This window comes from Pimephales promelas, chromosome 2, assembly GCF_988280905.1.
Source record: "Pimephales promelas chromosome 2, fPimPro1.hap1.1, whole genome shotgun sequence".
Lineage (NCBI taxonomy): Eukaryota > Metazoa > Chordata > Actinopteri > Cypriniformes > Leuciscidae > Pimephales > Pimephales promelas.
The window spans coordinates 26,707,721-26,732,123 of record NC_142770.1 but is presented as its reverse complement, the minus strand read 5'-3'; the positions used below and the strand labels follow the sequence as shown (position 1 = coordinate 26,732,123).

The following is a 24,403-nucleotide window of genomic DNA, read 5'->3' as shown; positions in this document are numbered from 1 at the left end:
TTGGAGCAAACAGGTGTTTTTGTGCCTGCTCTGAATCAGTACGTGAAGGGGACAGTCTTTTGCGTTTGTGCTGACAATTTAGGCGCTCATAGCTTGGCAGGCTTTCAAGAAAGCTTCAATTCTGACAAACTGTGCAGATTTTGTTTGATCAGTAAGCATGAAATCAAGTCTGATCAGGTTGAGATCAGTGATTTCAAACTAAGAACTGTAGAAGAACACAATTCTTTTGTCCTGGAAGTGCAGACAGATGGAAGTTTGTAAAATGTCAACGGTGTGAAGAGGGAATGTGTGCTAAGCAAGCACCTGTCTTTCTTTCATCCTGTCACTGGTTTCCCTCCTGATGCATTACATGACTTTTTGAAAGGCGTTGTACCTGTAGAATTGTCTTTGTGCCTGAAAGATTTAATTTCAAAAAGAAACATTTCATTTGATGAGCTCAATCACTGCATTAAGTCCTTTCCGTACAAAGATTCAGACAAGGTCAACAAGCCAAAGGTCTTAACCAAGTCAAGTTTCACCAAAGGTACAATAGGTGGTAATGCACACGAGAACTGGACACTTTTACGTTTGCTACCTCTTATGATCGGTCACAAAATTCCTGAAAATGAACCAGCTTGGGAGATTCTAATGGACCTGAAGGTCATTGTTGAGTTAGTTCTATCGTCAAAATGTTCAGATGAGTCTCTTTGTTACCTAGAGAACAAAATCAAAGACCACCAAAACTTGCTGACTGAAACCTTTGCCAACTTTTCTCTACGTCCAAAACATCATTTCATTAACCATTACCCTCATTTGATTCGTTGTTTTGGACCACTAGTGTCCCTATGGACAATGCGCTTCGAGGCTAAGCACAGCTACTTTAAAAAAGTAGTCCATGACACTCAGAACTTTAAGAATGTTCTACTGACACTTTCCATGAAGCATCAACAAATGATGGCTTATTATCTTGATGGTGAGGACTTTTTCAAACAATCACTACATGTGGAGAAAGCAAATGTGTTTACACTTGCTTCTCTTGAAGCCCCAGTTATGTCAGCAATTGAGAGAAGGTATCCAAACACAAGCCAAGTGTCTCTCTCCTCCACTATTCATTTGCATGGAGTTCGATATTCAGCTGGCATGATTATCTCTGCAGGACAATGTAGTGGCTTGCCAGAGTTTTTTAAAATACTGAACTGTGTAGTGTCTCCCAAAGATGTGTCATTCCTTTATAAAAAACTGTCTGCCTGGTATCTTGAACACTTCAGGTCCTTTGAGATAAAGGAAAACAGTTTTAGTGATATTCATGTTCTTGATCCTGACATGCTGAATGATTTCCATCCATTAACAGCATACAAAGTTGGTATGAAAGTGCTTGTGACTCCAAAAGTGTTTTAACTCATTAGGAGAGTTGACAGTTGTGTGTTCTGTACACACTAGAATATAGTCACATAGGTTCCCAATATTGCTGTTAAGAATAATAATAAAAAAAATGTGTCCCAGTGAATTAATGATGACTGCTTTTGACTCTAAGTTCTGCTTTCTATATAGAGCATGTTGCTTCGGGTTCACATTTCTTCTACCAACATCAGGAGGGTAGAGCTGCCTAAAAGGTCTGAGTCTGTGGACGATTTGAAGTCTTTCCTTGGCGAGAAATTGCAGCTGAAATCTGGATTTTCTCTACAATTTGAAGACCCAGACTTTAACAATGAACTTTGTAACTTGAATGACATCCAAGAATTGCCAGCAGCAAAGGCAACCTTAAAGATTCTGTGGGAAGAAGCATCTCCTGCACTAACCGATGCAAGTTCAGTGTCCTCACTTGATACAGCAAGCATGACAAGTTGTCAAAGTGATGTCCAAATCCCTGAAACATCTGTGTCAAGAAATCTCAGAAGTGTTGAACAGTGGCCCTCTACTTTTAACATACCTGCTTTTTCTCTTGATGTGGAACTCAGGCTGCGTAAAGCCAATGAGATATACCAACAGACAAAGAAGCCTCTGAGTGTACCCAGGGATATGAAGTGTGAGATTCTGGACAAGATTGCGCAGGCAATTTTTGAAATTAAAGCCTACCCCGATGCCTATGAGATCCAGTCAGTTGCCTCTGCTCTAGTAGAAAAACATCCTTGCCTTAAAGAACCTGGCAAACGCACAGGCTGGGATGGATGGATTATGAGTATAAAGTTTAAGCTTAGCAATTATCGAGCTAAATTGAGAGAGGCTGGTTGTTCAGAAGTTAGTGTTAACACAAAAAGGAAATCACATGAGAGTATGATGGCCACCATTAAAAAGCCTAAAAGAGCAGAGGTGAACTTTTTACCAGACCATCCTGATGGCCAAACAGATGATTCACTTGAGGAGGTGAGACTTGGTATGGTCGACGAAATGAAAAAAAAAAAAGGATTGATTCGGCGCTCATTCAACTGAAAATGCAAGAAACATTTTCTCTTCACTGCAAAGAAGTTGTAGAGATTCAGCCACTAGTTGAGGAGGTCAGAGAGAGATGGCCTGCACTTTTTCTCAAGGATGAGGTAAACCATTTTAATAACAAATGTTGTTACCTGTGTTCTTCAGATTTCTTATTTTAGTCTTAATGAATTTCTATTATTTTAATTATAATTACTATTAGAAATTTTGAATATTTTAGTTGTATTGGCAACATTTTCTGGTGATTACTATTAATGTTTTTTTTATATTATTCTTTATTTTTAAACGTAAAGTATGCGATTTTTGGCCACCAGGGGTCACTCGTTTAAAATAATAACAAAAGACGTACTTTGATGACGTCGGGAAAGAGCGTGGGCTCACGGGAGTTGTTGTCGCTGTCAATGACAACCAGCTCAGCTCATGACATGACATCATCGTTTCACAAAATATACGGATACGGCATCTCTCTGTAGATTTAGCTTGTCAAGAAGCTTTAAATGCAACCCCAATGTTTACCTGTGTCATGCTTCTCCTGTCCCAAACCCTTCTCGGGTCATATTTTTCAGGTACAATTGAGCTTTAGCTAATGACTACTCTACTCAGAAAATTAGATTCCGTGTACCATGCTGCTTTACGCTTTGTTTCTGGTGCAGAGTCACGGACACATCATTGTATTGTTTATGATTCTTTAGCTTGGTCATCTTTAAATCAAAGGAGAAAACTACACATGCACTTATTTATTGTAAAAGCACTTTTAGGTAAGTTACCTTCATACATATCAAATCTTTTAATTTATCACACAAATACCTACCAAACTAGGTCTGGCTCTCATCTCCGGCTAAAAGTCCCAAGGGCTCGGTCAGAATTTGGTAAAAGTGCTTTTTCTTTTTACGCCCCTTGGAGTTGGAATGATTTACAAAATGTACTGAATCTAGATGCACTCCCAACTCTGACCTCCTTTAAACGTCTCCTGCCCAATGTTTTAAAGGATAAGTGCAATTGTTTTTCTTAACTGGTTTTTATCCATGTTGTTTGTGATGTGTAAATTGTGGTATTTTATACTGTGATTTTGTGTATGAAACTTCTTGTGCTGCCGTCTTGACCAGGTCTCTCTGGAAGAAGAGATAGTAATATCTCAATGTGACTTTCCTGGTTAAAATAAAGAAAAAAAAAAAAAAAAATGAGCTGGCTGTAGCAGCAGAACGTGCAGGCAAAGCGTAATCGTGGTCCATAACTATTATACAGATGAATATAAATATTAATATTACGCTACTTCAATGAATGACCTATTTTAGAACATTTTTCATATATAGAGCGCACCGGATTATAAAGCACATAAGATACTACAGTCAAACGTTTGACTGGGTTTGCGTTATTCATACACTATGTGCTAAAGGCTAAAGGGAATGTAGTGAGTGCGCGGCGCCGGAGGTGAGGCGTTTATTTAGTAAGCATGAGAGAGCTGAAGCAGGCACGTACATTCGCAGCCTGACTCATAAGAGTATTCAATGTGCGCGGCTCGTTAACAGCAACAGTTGGCTGATTTGAATGAGACGACCCGGTTACTGTGAACGGGGAGCGCTTTATGCGCGAGCAGCACCGGGGACAGTGTGTCTGTTAAGAGTGAGCGCTCGTGAGCGGGCACGTGATTTACACACATAAAAATACGTACTACTTTTTTTTCTTCGTCATTTTCTTTGCTTTATTGGCGGTAGTCCAGTGTTCCCCTTTGTGTTTGACAGTTTCGCCGGGTTCCGCAAGGAAGTTAGAGAAAATAGAGGAGTCAAAGGTTATATGACGCCATAGACGGGCGACGAAACGGAAATAAAGAAACGTCCCGTGTCTTCGAATTAAACTATAAATTTCTCCGTATTTGAAATTTGATGGAAACTGTCGGGATAATGTAAGTACATATCTAACAGAAATATATAACATAGATACAGTTATTTTTGCTATTTTTAATGCAGAAAAAATACATATTGTGGCTTTAAATATATAGATCTGCATGGAGTTTTTTCGTATCAGCAACGTCGACCTCCTGGGGAAGTTCTCCCCTTCCTATGAAAAATACACACAACACCTCTCTTGAAGCTGTACAGAAAGAGAACAGATGCATTTGGAGAAGAAATGAAGATTCTCTTGGACAAGTTAGATGAACAGGTACTTATTCTTTAATATATTCCAAATACTGCAGCACTGGTATTTACAGCTTTCTTAATAGGCCCATTGATGCAATTTTGTGTATTTTTTATGTGTTGGGTTTAACATAACAGTAAAACATAATAACATCAATTGATGTTGGACTGAACACACATGATTGACACATAACAGTAAACCCCAAAACATCAAGTGAACTTGGTACTTTTAGTAATAAGTTCAAGTAAAATTTTAATTGTTCACCCTGAAATTATTCTGTAATCTTTTTCTTACTCATGTGTTGTCCTAAACCATTATGTCTTCCTTCATGCTGCAGAACCTAAAAGAAGAAATTTAGCAAGAAAGAAATTTAAGACATTTATAGTGACATTTGATAGTTACCATTTTTCAAGGCCTTTTTGCATTCATTCAGAGTGGTGGCGGAATACCATAAAAAGTGCTTTAGAGCTCTCAACTTGGCGCAATAATACCTTCACTCGTGAAAAGTCCTCTTACCGGCTCCCGCTTTGTCGCATGTCACGTTGGCTGGATTGACGGAAATAAGAGGGAGGGGGAGAGAGAGCGAAGCGGGAGCCGGTAAGAGGACTTTTCACGAGTGAAGGTATTATTGCGCCAAGTTGAAGTGCTCTAAAGCAGGGGTTCTCAAACATTTTGGTGCCAGGGACCCCTTTCAGGGGAAAAAAAATTCCAAGGACCCCCTCTCATATTTATAACAGTTATTGAGCACAAAGTTAATGTGTGAGCGGCAAATGAAATATTTTTGCACAAAATGAATGGTCTCCACCCAGGGTACTATGCAGGAATTTCTAAATAGCCTACTGAGGTAACGAAAGTGATCTTGCTAGGAATCACTTAGGATCCCTCACTTAGGATTTTTTGATGTTCTTGATCTACACATGTGCATTTTAAGGTGTTTTAAGGCCCCACAATTGGATAACTATAGATTTAGTAGAAGCATGTCAGTCAGTGGCATATATATATATATATATTTTTTTTTTTTTTGTCAAGATGTCACGAAACACAATCACATATTCCAATCAGGAATGGCTTTAAAAGAGAAATGTTTCAATAATTAGGCCTATTCTGCACACAAATAAAGCCCATAAGCCTATAAATACAATGATAATGGCATTATGTTTAATAGGTGCGTGCGTTGTTAATTTGAGCTACTGTAATTAGCTAAAAAAACATACAGTATATGTTAAATATATGAATCCATAACCATAATGTTAATCTCATGGGCACAGTATGTTTCTATTGACCTGCTTTTTCCTTTGTTAAAGTTGAGCTTGATTAATACTTTGCAAACTGATTGTTTCAGTCGTTTTTTAAATCTTTTATCTAAAACAGCTGTTTAGTTTATGTTAATTTAGGCCTACATCTTATCTCGCACTTTATGACCGTTGACTGAAACGTCGTGCGGGGAACTTTGAGTTCACTCCGACTCAAACATTTTGACATTGACTAACTATCGTTGTTAGTCTGCTGAAGCACCTCAGACGAGAAGGTCAGTATCATCGCGATGTGCATCCTTGCAACCTCAGTTGTGGGTACGGCCCTGTCACTATGCACTTTTATTTTGATAATGATCAGACTTCTAATGTCAAATCTACAGTAGCAGTGCTAGAACTGACTATTGTGCGCGCACGCGAGACGCCGGCGCGCAATTACATGGGAATTTTTCCTCAGCAGTGGAAACAGGAATACTCTTATTTATGGTCATAGATAAGACAAGAGTGCATCATCCGAAACGGTAAAGTGTCCATTTTTTTATTTGTGTATAGGCTATAAATGACTACAAAATGTCATGCCTTTTAAAAATACAGAAAAGAACCGGATGCGGGTTCATGCCGTCTCTCTGTCTCCTTTCTGGCGCACGTCCCGCAAAATCAACAGCAGCGAATAGTCTACTTGACGCAAAGACATATCTATAGATATTATCTATCTATAGAAAACTTTAAGTGTCTACTTTGTATTGTTTTATGTTAAATGCTTTATATAAGTTACTTAGGAATAAACAGCATGTTTTCAGATGATAAAGAAAACATGACTCATAGCATGGAAAAAAACGTTAGGTTGTAAATTATTTCGCGGACCCCCTGGCTTTAGCTCGCGGACCACCAGGGGTCCGCGGACCCCACTTTGAGAACCACTGCTCTAAAGCACTTTTTTATGGTATTCCGCCATACAATATAGTCATCAATTTTAAACGCTTAGAAAAACACGTTTTATTTTGTGTCACCAGACTAGGTCGAGTTACACCCCAGATAGCATACATATCCGGGCCTCATCTGGGCCAACTATGGCACATGTGGCTCAGTTATGGCAGCGGCAAAAGTTATATGGGCCGTATCTGGCCCACACACATCAAGCCGGTTTTAGTGTGAGATGTGGCTTACTGTTTGTGGGCCAGATCTGGCCCGTGTGCCACAAGCCGGCTTTAGTGTTAGTCGTGGCATGCTGTGTGTGGGCCAGATGAGGCCCGTGTGCAACAAACCGGCTTAATTGTGAGTTGTGGCATGTTGTGTATGGGCCAGATCTGGCCCGTGTGCCACAAGCCGGCTTTAGTGTTAGTTGTGGCATGCTGTGTGTGGGCCAGATCTGGCCCGTGTGCAACAAACCGGCTTAATTGTGAGTTGTGGCATGTTGTGTATGGGCCAGATCTGGCCCGTGTGCAACAAACCGGCTTTAGTGTTAGTCGTGGCATGCTGTGTGTGGGCCAGATGAGGCCCGTGTGCAACAAACCGGCTTAATTGTGAGTTGTGGCATGTTGTGTGTGGGGCCAGATGGCCCGTGTGCGACAAACCAGTTTTAAGATTGTGTGTGGGCCAGATATGATATTTCCTGGTTGCACCAGATCTCTCTCTCTCCTGCGTACTAGGACTGCATTTCACATTATCCTTCCCTGCTCATCATCTCTTGATTAATCCCCTCATCATTGCATTAGTATCACCTGTGCCCCATCAGCTCCCCTTGGACTGTTCTATCTCTGACCTGTTTACTCGTGCTTGCTTGCTTGTATATTTTGACTTGGTTTGCAAACCTCAGCCACCAGCCCCGACCGTTGCCTGTTATCCTTTCGATTCTTGGATTGCACTTGTGAGCTGTTTTGAGTTGTATGTCTGCTGTTCTATGCTGGCTCACCTGTATCAATAAATTACTGCAGATGGATTCGAATGCCTCAGCCTCTTCGTTACATTATGATATTAATGCATGGTTATTATGTTCGGAGATCCCCCCCTTCTATGTGAAGCGCTTTGAGTGTCCAGAAAAGCGCTATATAAATGTAACGAATTATTATTATTATTATTACGTTATAAAAAGTAAAAAGGCTAGAAAAAAGGCTGACTTTTGTTCTTTTCCATTTGTTTTTCTTGGATCTGACGAAGACTCTTTGGATTAAGTCATCCTATTTTTTCTCAAAATCCGACAATTTATCTTTATAAAATTTAGATACCACTCTCTGCTTGAACTCTGACACTGAACTTGAGTAATTCTAGGTAATAGTTCTGGTTACCTAGATATGTATAGCTTATTCTATATTGCTAAGGGCATGGTTGTTTATTTGGTAATTTATATATTGGATAATGATGGAAATAAACTAACATACTAACATTTGCAATGTATGCCGCTTTATGAAAAACCAGCAATGAATTAGATCAAAAGTAGTCAGAAAATAATTTCAGTCACCTGCTTCATCTGAAAATTCAATTAATACTTTTTTGGACTAATGTGGTTTGTACATGCATGCATATTATCTGTTATCGTTGTGGGCAAAGGACATCTATAAATGGACTCTCAAAAGACATCTATAAATGTGCAGTCTGTAAGAATGTCTGTGAGCTATTGGTGGAAATAGGTCTGCAGTCCACATCCATACCCAGCTAACAATGACCTGGGGGTCCACCAGCGTTTTTGGGGAGCACAAATTCAGCAGCTTTATATGGTTGGACCTTAACCAGGAACTTCCGCCAATAGCTCTCTGAAAAGGTTTCTCCAGTGCAATGCACTAATCTGTGCATAGTGTCAAAAAAAGAATAGAAGAAGAAATAACAACCTTTAAAAGTCAGAGCATCGACCCAGACTTTGCTTAGAGAAGCAAAGAGACCGCTTGCATTTTTACCCTTGGACAGTTCCATTACAATTAAGATAAGTTATCAAAGCAAGTATGTTAAAAATTTACAACATGGAAATTCCAAATTAGAATTAGTGAAATCTTTTGCTGTGTTTCCTCTGTCTATTATATAACTTAAAATGACATAATATAACTTCAAGTTCAAGTTATATTTCAATTTGCAATGTAAGTACCAATTTTAATTGTAGTCATTACATGATTACACCTCTTGAGTTGTATGTATTTGTATGTAAAGTGCTTAAGTGGAATAAAACATCTTTTAAGGCAATCAGTTTACATTTTTTAACAAGATGTGTAATTAAATACAACTGAAATTCCAAGTTGAGAATATAACATTATTTAGCTCAACTTAAACACCACTAAATAAGCCTTTGTTACAGCATTATATTCTTTCATTTTAAGTTTAAGGTACTCACTTTGCATGCTTTTTTGAGGGAGATTAACAAATCTCAGTTTATTGTGTAAAAGAGTCTAAAAGCACAGAATAAAATAAAAAATAGTGAGATGGACTTTTGACAAACAAAAGCAAAGTTTTAGGTTGAATGTATAAACAATAAAAAATCATGGTGGATGTGGAATTTTGCATATGACTCAAAAATGAGTTTTAAACTAATAATTAAAGAAATAAACGAGATTTATTATTATTTTTTTTGCCTCTGTGTTTGTTGTCCTGATTCTTTACATTTATAAACTATGTATGTAAGGTATTAGTGAGGCCTGTCTGTATGGGATTTTCAATAGGCCTACAAGTAAAAAATAAATAAAACAAATTGAGGTGGACAGCAGTTTTATTATATTATTATTAATTGAATGCCAGGGTGATTTAACAATAGGTATGATGGGTGATGACAAACATTTCGTACATAAATAAATATTAAAATATATCAACTTTGCTGCCAGTCGCGTGCAAAGCCCGCGAAATAACTTGTTAGCCAGCATAAAACCGGAAGTCTTTGCCCAGCGCGTGCAAACAGCCGGACTGCCTCGACTCCCTGCTGAGAGGACTGAAAACTTTGAGTATTCTGGAGGTAAGTACACTGTAAAAAATAAAATCATAAAAAAAGGGTCAAATAACTGGCAGCAAAGGGTGCCAAACAAATACCGTAAAAATAAAGTAAAATATCGTAATTTAAATTAAGTTGTTTTACAGAAAGTCAAGTCAAGTCAAGTCACATTTATTTATATAGCGCTTTTCACAATACAAAACACTGTTATTTTACAGCTATTATCTGGATTATTAGAAAAACACTGTTATTTTACAGCTATTATCTGGATTATTACGATCAAACACTCTAACTGTAAAAACAATGCATTATTATCATCAAATACCTTCATAGCAAAAAACAGTCAATGACTGTCAGCAATGGCTGCCATACAAAAAACATAAAATGAATGTAAAATAGCCTAATTTAAATAAATGCAAAAGTAGAAATCTTCAGTAAGCTCTTTAACAGAACAGTTATTTAACAATTATTTCACATATTTCCTGAATGTTTTATTAAGAAACATGTAGGTGATGTATGATTTACTGTCACTATACATCACTGCATCAGCAACTACACAGTTACTGTCAGTGAAATAAAGGAACATGCAGCATTTCATCAGTTTTATTCTGCTCATCCTGAACTGAAGCACAGGCTCTACTCTTCAACACAATGGTGACCCACAAAACACACCATACAGAAACAATCCAGACTTTATTTATTGCATACTAACATTCTTACTGAGACAGATGTTTAGAAGTTGATTTTTTTATGTAAAATAATAAAGGTTGATGTCACCAAGATGGAGATCAGTGTTTGCTTTAGTGGGGCTCTTGACCCTTTGCTTTTAACATTGCTATTTCTCTGGCTGCTTTAACTGAGTGTCATAATTGATACATATTTGTTATGGTAGGAGTCCAAGAGAATCTCAGTTCAGAAGATCTGATCACTTATTAATGGTAATGTTTTTCATGTAATTGAATGCTTGGTGATATCACCTGATTTTTAATGCACTATGGCTCAGCTTGTCAGCTAACTACAGCTCTTCGTCACAGCAAAAACTCAGTCAGTGTTAATTTAACACTCCTGGGATACAGGAGTATACACTCAAGAGTGTTAAAGTTAATGAGATAATTAAGTGATTAATTGAGTGATGATTGAGCATCATTGAAGACACCTAAAGCAGAATCACAAGGAGAAAATCTAAAATTGTAAGCCACCGTTATGGAGATGATTGTTTGCTTTAGTTGGGCTCTTGACCCTTATTTTATAAACTTTATATTTTAATTGGCTGTACCTGCCAGATGAACAAAGAAAAAAATATTATCTAATAATTTTTGTTATATTATGACAATCATTATTTGAACTTAATGTTTGTGACTTATGTTGTTGGTTACATTATAACTGTGATTCTGTATAAATACCCAGAATTTGAGATATAATATAATGGATTTCTTAAACGTTGTACAAAAAAGAAAGTCTGTCTTTTAGGCACACACATATATCAAGATTCAGTCAATGCTTCTCAACAACGGTGACGAGTAGAATATTCAATTAGGAAAAGTAAATTACATAGACAATTCAGATCATAATTTATTCATACCGCAATGCATGATGGGAGCCATGAATGAGTTGTGATTGGTGGCAACAAGGATTATTATTGTCACCACGGTTGAGATACACAGGCTGATTATTGATGTCTGCGTTTCTAAATAAAGATAAAGGGATTTGATCAGAACAATTTTTATTACATGTTTTGGATTATAAGAAAAATACAGATTATCATATGCTGCAGAACCACTAAACTGTTGCTAACAAGTTAAACCGAATCATCTGAATAGGTTTCATTTAGATCCCAGTATGATTATGTCAAAACATAACCAACTCTGTCAGATCCCACTTTTCTTTGTTCACTTGACTGTTAGAAATCAATAACAGCAGACAAACAAAATTTAAAGTGAAAGTATAAGTGCCGAGAGCCCAACTAAAGCAAACACTGATCGCCATAACGGTGGCTTACAATTTGTGATTTTCTCCTTCAGTGATTCTGCTTGTTATCACCAGGTGTCTTCAATAATGCTCAATCATCACTAAATGAATCACTTAATTAATATTGTTTCAATATAACAAGGTTCATGGGGAAAAATACGACAATCCTAGATTTAATCTAAAGCTTAAGTACACCTATTTATAATGTAATCACAACAGATACACTCGGGTATTTCTCTGTCATATCAGTGAATCAGGTCACCATATGATGACTATAACATCACCAATAACTGACCAATATCAGCTGATATTTTCTCCCGCTTTCAATGCTAGAACAAATGTATGTTAAAAAAAATAATTAAAGCAGCCAGAGTAAAACTAATAGCATATAATAAAGGTCAAGAGCTCAACTAAAGCAAACACTGATCTCAATCGTGGTGATGTCAAGTTTTTATTTAAATTAACATATTTTTACTGTAATTTTATGGTTTTTGTTTGGCACCCTGTGCTGCCAGTCAATTGACCCTTTTTTGACGATTTTTTTACAATGACGGTATTTGATCATAATAATTCAGGAAATACCTTTAAATAACAGTGTTTTTTCAGTTTATTTAAATTTTTAAATTTTACTTTAATTTTATGGTTTTTGTTTGGCAGCCTTTGTTGCCAGTCATTTGACCATTTTTTATGATTTTTTTTTACAATGAAGGTATTTGATCATAATAATGCAAGAAATACCTGTAAATAACAGTGTTTTTCAGTTTATTTAATTTATGATGTTTTCCTTTAATGTTACAGTTTTTTGAGCTACAGTCATGTAATCATTTAACTGTTTTGTTACCATTTAATTACAGATCCTATTTGTACTTTTACATAAATGTTGATGTAATTTAAGAAAACAGAAAAATGCTGTATGAAAAATACAATCAATTTCTGTAAAAAAATGTGAATGACTGGAATTTTTTCTTTAATGTAACAATACCTAAAATATCAGCTGCATTTTTATTTTCCGGATATTATTTGTAATTTTACAGTGTTTTGAGTAAAATTTAAAATGAAAGAAAATGGTCGTCAAAAATCACAGTTATTTTCTGTGAAATTAGGATTTTTTTTTACAGTGTACTGTAATTATTCGATATACTTTACTTAATAATGAACAATAAAGTATATATGTATGTATTAATAACTATTAATATTCTCTCAGAACCGAAAGGGAACAAAATTCGTTAAAACATTAGCAGTTGACGTTACTCCTGAAGCGCGCCCTCTTCTCAGGACAGCGCGTGAACACTACTCAAGCACCCATTGAAATGGCCGAAAACTCACGGGAAAATACGATATTTGAACAATAAAGTATATATATGTATATATATATTAATATCCTCTCAGAACCGAAAGGGAACTAAATTCGTTAAACATTAGTTGACGACGTTAAGTTACTCCTGAAGCGCGCCCACTTCTCAAGACAGCGAGTGAACACTGCTCAAGCACCCATTGAAATGGCCGAAAACTCACGGGAAAATACGATATTCTCCATTAATTTTAACCTCACAGTGGGCCCATGTTATCATTATATCTGCCTGAGAAGTTTTCCTTCGTATCTAGATGACATTTTTGAGACCATTAAGTTATGTCCTGTAAACATTCAGGGCTTTTCGAGATATTAAAATTTCTAAGTTTTTACCATGACAACGCCATATCTAGACTGACATTGACTGGATGACTAAATTCGGCACTCTTATAGAAATATAATTTGATTTTGTTGTAATACATTCAAATTTTAAGATAACTTTGGGTTTTTAAATAATAATTCGACGTTCTGTTATGACTTGAGAGAGACATGTAATCCAGTAACTGTGTTTAAATAGGGAAAACGAGGAAGTGTTTGGTCGATTCTCTTTTTGGCCCATATTTAATGCACTGGGCTAAGCTAAGTGCTAACATAGTTTTGCGGCAATACAGAGCGATAGAGTGCACGCACTGAAACGAGAGAGGTATGCATCAACATGTCTTAGTTAAGGGAATAACATAGTTTAATATGAAAACCCGGTGGAGTATCCCTTTAAAGCAAGCCATGGGGTTGGAACAACATGAGGGACAGTAAAAAGGTGACCATAAAAGATGACAGAATAATTTTTGGGTGTAGTGTACTTTACCTACTAAAGCAATAGTTAAGTAGTTAAGGTCATGCAGCATCTGCAGATTTTATATACAAAATGTATATTTTTTTTATTTTTAGGTGACTGACATTACCTCACATCGGAAAAGAACAGCTCTTAACGGATTGCCAATTTTTCTGCGTGAGAATCCAGCAAGTTTACTCAAGATGTGCCTGGTAAGTTACAATTTCCATTTCTAAATCCTTTTTTATACTATATTTTACATGTTTTCAGGTTACTTATACAACAACGATGATGATAATAATTATTGTTATATGTAAATATGCATTTCCATTAATACCCCCATCCCTCCCATTCATTATTCTCCCAGGATACTGATCCTGTGGACCACTGCACCAAAGGTGTAAAGATTGGAATTCTTACTGTGGTCGAAGATGATGTTGCTGCCGTTACATCACTGCCAACTGTGATCAACCTTGTCACAGGGTAAGCCTGCGACTGTGCATGGACACACACACATACACATGCACGTTACGCGCATACACCGGCGTCATGTATTACAGTCTGTTAGCCGACATATATTTATGTATGCATTGACCTGTGTGACATTTGATATCATTGTGTTGTAAACTTGTATGATGGTCTGTGTGTAGTTTTATCTGAGTTATGACCACTAGTAATCGTATACGAGTGAATAGAAGTGTCTAATAGAAGTGTTTTTCTCATGCGGGAATGAATCACCACCACGAGTAATTGATTAACATATTTTATTGATTGAAGTGGAAGAGATGTAGAAGATGCTTACCATGTTGTGATGAGTCGTTGGCCAAATCTGTTCGGTTGAACATCCGGTCTATTTATAGGTCTTGTGTCCGCGCCAGCTAGTGGCGCGTTCATGTGAGTGACGTCACCGGAGAGTTTATTCTCATAGTTTTTAAGTTATGGGTTTTCTTTAAATATATATATATATATATATATATATATATATATATATATATATATATACTTGTGGATATGATTTATTACATATATGTTTATTTGTATTTATTACTTTTGTTATTGTTTTTGTTTTCTTCATTATTATTATTATGCATTCCTGTAAGTGTATGAAATGTGTTACCTTTAAGGTGGTATGTTCCAGAGTAGGAGGAGTCAGGGCTATAAAATGACTCCAGAAAGTTATTAGGGAAGGCAGAGATAGGAGGGGAAGGAGAGGTCTAGACAGACCATGGACTGCTCGTGAGTTTGTAACTCTGGGAAAATACTACTTATGTAGTGTTTTTGCACAGGTCAGGTTATGCTCTTTTGTTTGGCCTTATGTTGTGCAGTCTTATATTTGGTTGCTCTATGTTTTTGTTTTGTTTTTCTGTTTTCCCACAAATTCTGAGTGACTGTCACCCTGCACTGCAATAAAAGCACTGTTAACCCTGACCAACTGTTTCCTCTGTCAATGGGAACCTCCAACCGCTCAAGGCGTTCGTAACAAACCTGGCCATAATCCCGTTCTTCCAGTGGCCATTGTTTATTTTATGGTTTCATAGTTAATGACTAAAACACAATACTGTTTTATTTCAATAAATTCATTAATGTTAAGTATTCAATTGTTACAACCTTTGCCTTAAAGAGATAGATCACACAAAAATGAAAGTTCTTTCATCATTTACTCACCCCCAAATTCACACAGGTTTAGAACAATTTGGGGGTGAGTAAATGATGAAAGAACTTTCATTTTTGTGTGAACTATCTCTTCTAGTCGTTTTTGTGGAAACTATACCTTGAGGCTGGAGTTTAGTTTTTTTGGTGGGGGTCGAATTAATTGTGTTTGATTTCTATGTAGACACTTGTGCGTCCAAGGATCTAGGTCAGTGGATTACAGGCATATTGCAATTTTCAATGATGTTCTGACAAAGAAGTGCTGTGCATTTATAACAGCTGAGTAATGTTTGTGGTTTACTCAGATGCTTTTCAATTGTTTTGGGTTTTGAGGAACTCTTAGGTTGATGTTAAATTATGCAATACAGTTTTCACATAATTGTTCCTAGAAGAATCAACAAAAGACGTTGAATACATGTGAAAATGTGCCTCATGCCACATGACAGCATAGGCGGAAATCGCGGGGGGGTCGGGGGGGTCAGGACCCCCCCTATCTGAGGGTTGTCTCCCCCAAAAAAACCATTAAAATATGTGTATTGTAAATAATGTAATGATATATTCTTAAAATAATTAAGAAATAAAATAACACAAATGCAAACGGGGCAATTACGTAAAAAGCGTACTAAACATTTTGAGACCCCCCTCCCTTGCCTCACAGTGCGTTGGTCCACCGCCTCCGTCCCTTTTACCTCAGACACACACATTCCGGTGGCGGGAGAGAAAAACATAGTGTTTGAATAGTTGTGGAACTCCAGTAAAGTAGGTCGCACACCGGACGAGAAGCGTAGCGGCGCGTCGCACAGCGCCACGTCTTTAAAATTCGAACACATTATTCTCTATGAGTGTACACACACCGGCGGCGCCGTTCGGCGTCTGTCCGCGGCGCCCAGCAACGGCTCAGGACCGTGTTCAAAACCCTGCTGCGCCACAGAGCGCCATTTACATAGTTTTATATAAAATTGTAATTATTTTTGTCTCAAATCGTTGCTAATAGATCCTGACTTCGCCCTATGCTCAGGGGCGTGTCTAGAGCATTTTTAGTGGGGGGGCCATGCTGGGGCACTGCCTCCAAATGGGGTGGCCACCAGTGACCAAAAAAAAAAAGCTAAATTCTACAGTATATTATGTAAATCCTATTGATTGTATTATTTTTTTAACTTGAATAAAGTTACTTGTAAACAAATGTAGTAATAAAGCACATTTTTGATTTATTTAGTTTTTTGGCATCCCTGTATATATCCAATCAGTTCAATTTGAATAAAAGCAATTTTAATAATGAGCAATTTTTAAACCCCAGAAGCAGAAACAAGGTCAACTATTTTCTTTTAATTAGTTTTGCCATTACAATATACAGTAATTTTATTCACAATCTCTTTCAAATAATAATAATAAAAAAATAAAATAAAAATTCCCCCCACTGTAATAATTCAAATGGTTTGGCCAAAACAGCATCATAGTGTTTCATTCAACATTTCTTTCAGATTTACAAAAAAGCTGAGTAACACAGAGTTAAAGTTTTACCACTGTAACAGTTAAAATGAAAACACCACATTTTAAAAATAAAATATGGAACCATTACATTGTGCTCTGCCAATATATTACAGAACACTCTTTAATTTAGAAACACTAAAAATAGTAGCAGAAAGAGAGGAAAACAAACAAAAAAGAAAGAAGGCAGACCTCAAACTAAAACAGCTGGATTCTTCTGTTTCGGTGGTGACTGGCAAACCGTCGAACAAAATCATCTAAGTCAAGACATTTGGCTCTCCTCGTCTCAATGCTTAAGATGCCAAGATTACCAAGTCTGACCAAGATGCCAAGTCTGTCATCGGTCATGGTAGTGCGTAAATGTGTTTTTATGAGCTTAAGTGCAGAGAAGCTGCGCTCACAACTTGCACTGCTGACTGGTAAGGCCACAGCTATGCAGCACAAACGAAAAAGCTGATAAAACACTTCTTTGTATGGCTCAAGGAAGATGGTAAACTCTAGGAGACTAGACAATTCAATTCCAGTCTGGAATTTCCTTTCCAACACCCTCCTCACTTGATGCAGTTCGTGTTTTATGTCATCAGTATCACATTCATAAATCCTAGCAAAGCTAAAAATGGTCTCTTCATCCAAAAAGGTTCTGCTTTTAGGATTCAGTGCTTGTATGCCTTGCATTATACTGCAGTTTGACTTACTGAAACGTCTCTGCATTTCCCCACTCAGACAGTCCAGAATGGGGAAGAATATACCACTTCTGAACAGTTCCATGTCTCCTTCCTTACACCTCCGCTGTCCAACAGTGGATTCAACAATTGACCCGCTCAATCTAGAGCTAATTTTTTGTGGTCTTTTCACCACAGCTTCTACTGCAACATTGCACTGCTTTGCAGTGTCTACAGTGTCTTTCCAGATTTCATCAAAAGATGAATCACTTCTTAGGTCTTGGAGGGTGTCTTGAAATGCTTCAACTAAGTCCACGGCCTTCGCTAAATCAAGAGACGCTGACTGAAGCATGTCTGCAAGGAATTTTGTCTCTCCAAGGACTTTTGAAAAGATGACAAGTGTTCCGATAAAGGTAAGATCCAGCTGGGCAAGTAAACCCCGTGCCTCCACAGAGCGTTCTCCTCTGTTCTCCACATCAATATCATGTAGCACACGCAATACAGCAGGCAGTCTGTCCTTAATGTTTTTGCAAGCCTGGTACCGACATGCCCACCTGGTGTCACTGAGCCTTTGCAGCTCTCTTGGGGCACCTTGATACATCTCCTTTTGCACAGAGAGCCATTTCTGGTCCACATAGGAGCCTGACATGTACACATACAATTTCTGTAGCAAAGAAAAGAAGGTTTCAGACTCAGGCACTGATTTTGTTGAGTCAACGAGAACAAGGTTAAGACAATGTGCGTTGCAGTGCACATAAAAAGCGTGATTTGTTTTAGCTTTAATCCTTGCTGCAACTCCAGTGTGTCTCCCTGACATGACTGAGGCCCCATCGTAACCTTGCCCCACTAGATTTGACCTGTACTCAAGTCCATACGTCTCCAGGCATTCTATTATTTTTTGACTGAGTCCCTCTGCATCAAGCTCAGTAGCTTGCTTGAAATCAAGGAAGCTTTCATGGACTGCACCATTATAATATTACCTAAGTACTAATGACAGTTGCTCTTTCTTTTTTAAATCTTTTGTTTCATCTGCAATGATGGAAAAATATTTGTTTTCCTTGACTTCACTGATGATGCTTTCCCGTACCATATCTGACAGACATTCAAGAATTTCATTTTGTATAGTGTTACTTGTGTATTTTGCATTCCCTACAGCTTTTGATTTCTTGTCAATTAGTGGACTATGCTTAGCAATCAAATCCATAATGCCTAAAAAGTTTCCTTTTTTTGTAAATGCATCGGTCTCAAGGTGTCCCCTTTGTGAAATGTTTTGCGTTGCAGTAAACAAAAGTACCTCAGCAACTGTTTTAATGTAGGTACGATTTTGTTCGACTACTTCTTGGTGTTTCTAATCGAGGGCATTTAACATCGAAGTGTCTGTCAAGATTCTTTTTTTGTGTTCATTCCATGCTATCATGGCATTAACATGATTTTCAGATTTTTCATGTCCCCTGAAACCTCCATCTTTATACATTGCCTTCTTCCAGTTAGAATAGCCCAGTGATGATGTGAATGAAATCTCTTGAATACCAGGGAGAGAAAAGTGTCGACATGGAAAACAATATGCAGAGTCTCGGCTAACAGAATACTCCAGCCATTGGTGTTGTGTGTACCACATTTTGTTGAAAGCTCTTTTCCGGTCACCCATCATGGTTCGAGGGAATACCTTCAAGTGTGGCTGTGTTGGTCCTGGTGCCCAAGACTGTGAAATGTCTGCAAATAAAGAGAATGGTCTTCTTATAGCTTCTTATCTCTAGCCTACCAGGGGTCCTCAATCAATTTTAACAATGAGTAATAATTAAAATAATTAACAGTGCAGAAGGTGTAGTTTGTCAATTGAATCAACCTAGAATACAATTGATTCTGAAAATTAAGTTTGAATGAATGTTAGTTACATAACCATAGACCCTCCAATAATATGAAGGCAATCATATTAAAATACACAAGCTTAACATTTAGACAATACCTTCTAGAAATGTCAGTAAAAAAAAAAAAGGAGCATACCATGTGGTCCTGGCAGAATGTGATCTGTGGAGATGTTGGCATGTAGTGCTTGAGGTCTGTCACCATCACTCCCTGACCTATGCCGACACAAAGTTTCTTCGTGGTCTTCAAATTCAGACAGGTCACTTACAGCTGAATTATCTGCAGATACAGTAAAATAATAAACAGAGAAGACATCAAACATAGTTTAACATCACTTGCTGAACATGTGCAAAAGAACTTTCAGGTCTCAACTACAACTATACATACCTTTGCATTCTGTTGGGGATGAAGGTGCTTGTTTATCCTCACCAAACATTGATCCTGAGAAATGATGAAAGTCACAAATAAATATTGCATCAATGAGAAAACAAAACAAGCTCTGTGAGTACTATAGCAGAATAAATACGCTCATGGTATTTTTAGGGCAAATTCATGTACATGGAATGATTACTACCGTTTTAGTTTGCTTCATACAAATGAAATGTAATATTTCTCAAATATCCCTACAATTCCCTCAACACTTCACAATACATACTTGAAGTTGCAGGAAGCACAGAGGAAAATGAAGGCCACTGCTGTCGGCTGGGTCCACTGGCATCACTGTCTGTCTGGCCTGTTGATTCCTTGCTGGCTGATTCTGTTCCAGTGACAATTTTTTCTTGCTGCCTGACATTTTCTTCAGTTGCTTCTGCCTCTACACTAGTTTTGTTTTGTTTTTTCTTTGAAAGAAACTCCCTATATCTTTACTTCTTTTCATGGCTTGGCACTGCTCTCTTCCCTGCCTTCAAAAAAGAAACACTTATGTTGTCTGTTATTCTCAATATCAACAAAAACAATTCAAATTGTGAATGAAATAACTTAGGTAAAGTTGGTTTTATATTCACACATTCGCACATTCGCGTTAAAGAACTTTTTCAATTAAATAGTCAATGAAGCAATTTTTTTTCAGATTCGAAGCATCTACATGATATTGACAACAAAGATAGTGAACTACAACCTTTTCTACAATCGAACAAAATGGGCAAGTATATTTTTGATGCATGCATAATTTAGCGAATATTCAATGTAGTGTGGTAACCAAGATAGGGACCGTCTAAAAATTTAACATCGTTTTTCATTGTGTGCAAACAGACAATTACATTGTAGCCAACTACAGATGTACCAGAAAATATCTCTCACATTATGTGTTCTAATGCAACAGAATGTCTTTTAGCAACAATAAAACTGCATTATAATGATGGTGTTTAAAAAGGTGTTTAGGAAATAATAAAGAATGAACATGTCGGCTACATGAACTGTAATCTGGTAACAATCCAGACTGTAGAAAGTGGAAAATCATGTGTAATCCCCTGAACATAGTTAATCACTTCATGTTACATCTGTTTAAATTTTTGTTTATCTATTTATTTGAAATCAAAATGAACAAGAACAGTGTTGGTGTTGGTTTTAATAATAACATATGATTTATTTCAATAGGTTTTGAAAGGATGGGCCGACTGTTCCTACGCAAGTTGGAACGTCTTGTCTGGACCCTAAAGAACATACTACTACAGCCCATGTCTTTCTGTTTTATCCACCTCTGTTGTTCTGTTTTTAAGTGTAATAAAGACTTTACAGTGTGACAGTGTTCTCCAGGCGCTGAATAAAAAGAAAAGCCCAACAGTTTTTTATTCTTTCCTGTTGTTTAGCATCTTCAGTTAACATTAAACTCTCACAATAACACAATTCGTTTGCATTGATTGATGTTTACAGTCCTGCAGAAATATCACTGTCCATGGTACTGAATCCATCAGATTATTGACAAGTACTCAGAAAGGGAAAGCATGAAAGCAAACATGATGTTGTTTTGGGTGTGAAGGGTGTGGATTTTGGAATAAACTGCTGCTTCATGTATATTTTGACTGATTATAATCAAAGATTTCCTTCTAAATATCACATGATTGGAATGACATAGGCATATTAGATTTTACTTATAGAAGTTACCAGTATGATTACTTAAATGTTTGTTTCATGTTTTTTTGTCTGTATTTGATATCTGAATGTAGTAACAGTGCTTGCTCATTTAGTGGTTCTGTGATCTTTGTAATGGCCTACAAACTCCTGTGAGAGTCTTGAAGCTGACTTCTGTTGTTGAAATTAAAAACTATCTTAAGTAAATCTTTAATTTATTATAATTCTGACTCCTGCTCTTCATTCATCATATCTGGTTCTGGGTCTTTGACTGAGCGCCCCTAACAGGTGAACATTTAAAAAAGTAGTATAACTCCTATGGGGTTCTTCAATAGCACATCTTCCATCAAAAAAATATTACATTATCTAAATATATCTATCACTGTAATGGCAGAAAACTTTTCTACTTCATGGATGTATTTAAAGAAGAATGATTTGCTTTAAAAGAACATGGAAACAAAAGTACAGTTTGACTATATATCTCCCTTACTGTTCGTACAATTATCAAATGTTTATTTAAAAAATACTGTAATTCCCCTAAAGTATTCTTTTTTGTGTGTTTCAAAGGCTGTAGTGCTTTCCTAGTGACCACACTGACTCACTACAGGTGAAATTTGGGCAATAACTCCCTTACTGTACGTACAATACACGAATAAGTTCAAGAACAAATTACTGTAATCCCCCCTGAAGTATTTTTTCCCGTTTTAAAGGCTGTAGTCCTTTCCTACTGACCACACTGACCTACTACAGGTGAAATTTGGACAATAACCCCTTTACTGTACATACAATAAAAATAATAAGTTCAAGAAAAAATTACTGTAATTCCCCTAAAGTATTTTTTCACGTTCCCAAAGGCTGTAGTCCTTTCCTACTGATCAGACTGACCTACTACAGGTGAAATTTGGACAATAAACCCTTTACTGTATGTACAATAAACTAATAAGTTCAAGAAAAAATTACTGTAATTCCCCTAAAGTACTTTTTCACGTTCCCAAAGGCTGTAGTCCTTTCCTACTGATCAGACTGACCTACTACAGGTGAAATTTGGACAATAAACCCTTTACTGTATGTACAATAAACTAATAAGTTCAAGAAAAAATTACTGTAATTCCCCTAAAGTACTTTTTCCCGTTTTAAAGGCTGTAGTCCTTTCCTACTGACCACACTGACCTACTACAGGTGAAATTTGGAAAATAAACGCTTTACTGTATGTACAATAAACTAATAAGTTCAAGAAAAAAAAAACAGTAATTCCGCTGAACTGTTTTTTCCTGTTCCAAGGGCTGTAGTGCTTTCCCAGTGACCACGCTGACGTACTTCAGGTGAAATTTGGACAATAATTCATTTACTGTACGTACAATAAACTAATAAGTTAAAGAAAAAATTACTGTAATTCCCCTAACGTATTTTTTCCCATTTCAAAGGCTGTAGTCCTTTTCTACTGATCAGACTGACTTACTACAGGTGACATTTGGACAATAACCCCTTTACTGTACGTACAATAAACTAATAAGTTCAAGAAAAAAAAACAGTAATTCCGCTGAACTATTTTTTCCCGTTCCAAGGGCTGTAGTGCTTTCCCAGTGACCACGCTGACGTACTTCAGGTGAAATTTGGACAATAATTCATTTACTGTACGTACAATAAACTAATAAGTTAAAGAAAAAATTACTGTAATTCCCCTAACGTATTTTTTCCCATTTCAAAGGCTGTAGTCCTTTTCTACTGATCAGACTGACTTACTACAGGTGACATTTGGACAATAACCCCTTTACTGTACGTACAATAAACTAATAAGTTCAAGAAAAAAAAACAGTAATTCCGCTGAACTATTTTTTCCCGTTCCAAGGGCTGTAGTGCTTTCCCAGTGACCACGCTGACGTACTTCAGGTGAAATTTGGACAATAATTCATTTACTGTACGTACAATAAACTAATAAGTTAAAGAAAAAATTACTGTAATTCCCCTAACGTATTTTTTCCCATTTCAAAGGCTGTAGTCCTTTTCTACTGATCAGACTGACTTACTACAGGTGAAATTTGGACAATAACCGCTTTACTGTACGTACAATAAACTAATAAGTTCAAGAAAAAAAAACAGTAATTCCGCTGAACTATTTTTTCCTGTTCCAAGGACTGTAGTGCTTTCCCAGTGACCACGCTGACGTACTTCAGGTGAAATTTTGACAATAACTCCTTTACTGTACGTACAATAAACTAATGAGTTCAAGAAAAAATTACAGTAATTCCCCTGAACAATTTTTTCCTGTTCCAAGGGCTGTAGTGCTTTCCCAGTGACCACGCTGACGTACTTCAGGTGAAATTTTGACAATAACTCCTTTACTGTACGTACAATAAACTAATGAGTTCAAGAAAAAATTACAGTAATTCCCCTGAACAATTTTTTTCCTGTTCCAAGGGCTGTAGTGCTTTTCCAGTGACCACGCTGACCTAATTCAGGTGAAATTTTGACAATAACTCCTTTACTGTACGTACAATAAACTAATGAGTTCAAGAAAAAATTACAGTAATTCCCCTGAACAATTTTTTCCCGTTCCAAGGGCTGTAGTGCTTTCCCAGTGATCACGCTGACCTAATTCAGGTGAAATTTTGACAATAACTCCTTTACTGTACGTACAATAAACTAATGAGTTCAAGAAAAAATTACTGTAATTCCCCTAACGTATTTTTTCCCGTTTCAAAGGCTGTAGTCCTTTTCTACCGATCAGACTGACGTACTTCAGGTGAAATTTTGACAATAACTCCTTTACTGTACGTACAATAAACTAATGAGTTCAAGAAAAAATTACAGTAATTCCCCTGAACAATTTTTTCCTGTTCCAAGGGCTGTAGTGCTTTTCCAGTGACCACG

At 36.9% G+C, this 24,403-nt stretch overlaps 1 protein-coding gene and 1 pseudogene across 2 annotated transcripts; one reads left to right on the top strand and one right to left on the bottom strand.

Annotated features, from left to right (window-relative positions):
- Positions 1-1,533: 1,533 nt before the first annotated feature.
- LOC148995887 (uncharacterized) lies at positions 1,534-14,283 on the top strand (annotated as a pseudogene). The gene is made up of 6 exons (XR_016146404.1): positions 1,534-1,592; positions 1,938-2,125; positions 2,344-2,513; positions 4,409-4,569; positions 13,913-14,008; positions 14,164-14,283. The product of XR_016146404.1 is annotated as an uncharacterized LOC148995887 (transcript).
- Positions 14,284-16,863: 2,580 nt separating this feature from the next.
- Positions 16,864-19,083, bottom strand: LOC148995886 (zinc finger MYM-type protein 1-like). Its single transcript, XM_089118437.1, has one exon. It carries the CDS (start codon positions 18,411-18,413, stop codon positions 17,133-17,135), a length of 1,281 nt encoding a protein of 426 aa, XP_088974563.1. The 5' UTR covers positions 18,414-19,083; the 3' UTR covers positions 16,864-17,132.
- Between the last annotated feature and the right edge of the window lie 5,320 nt (positions 19,084-24,403).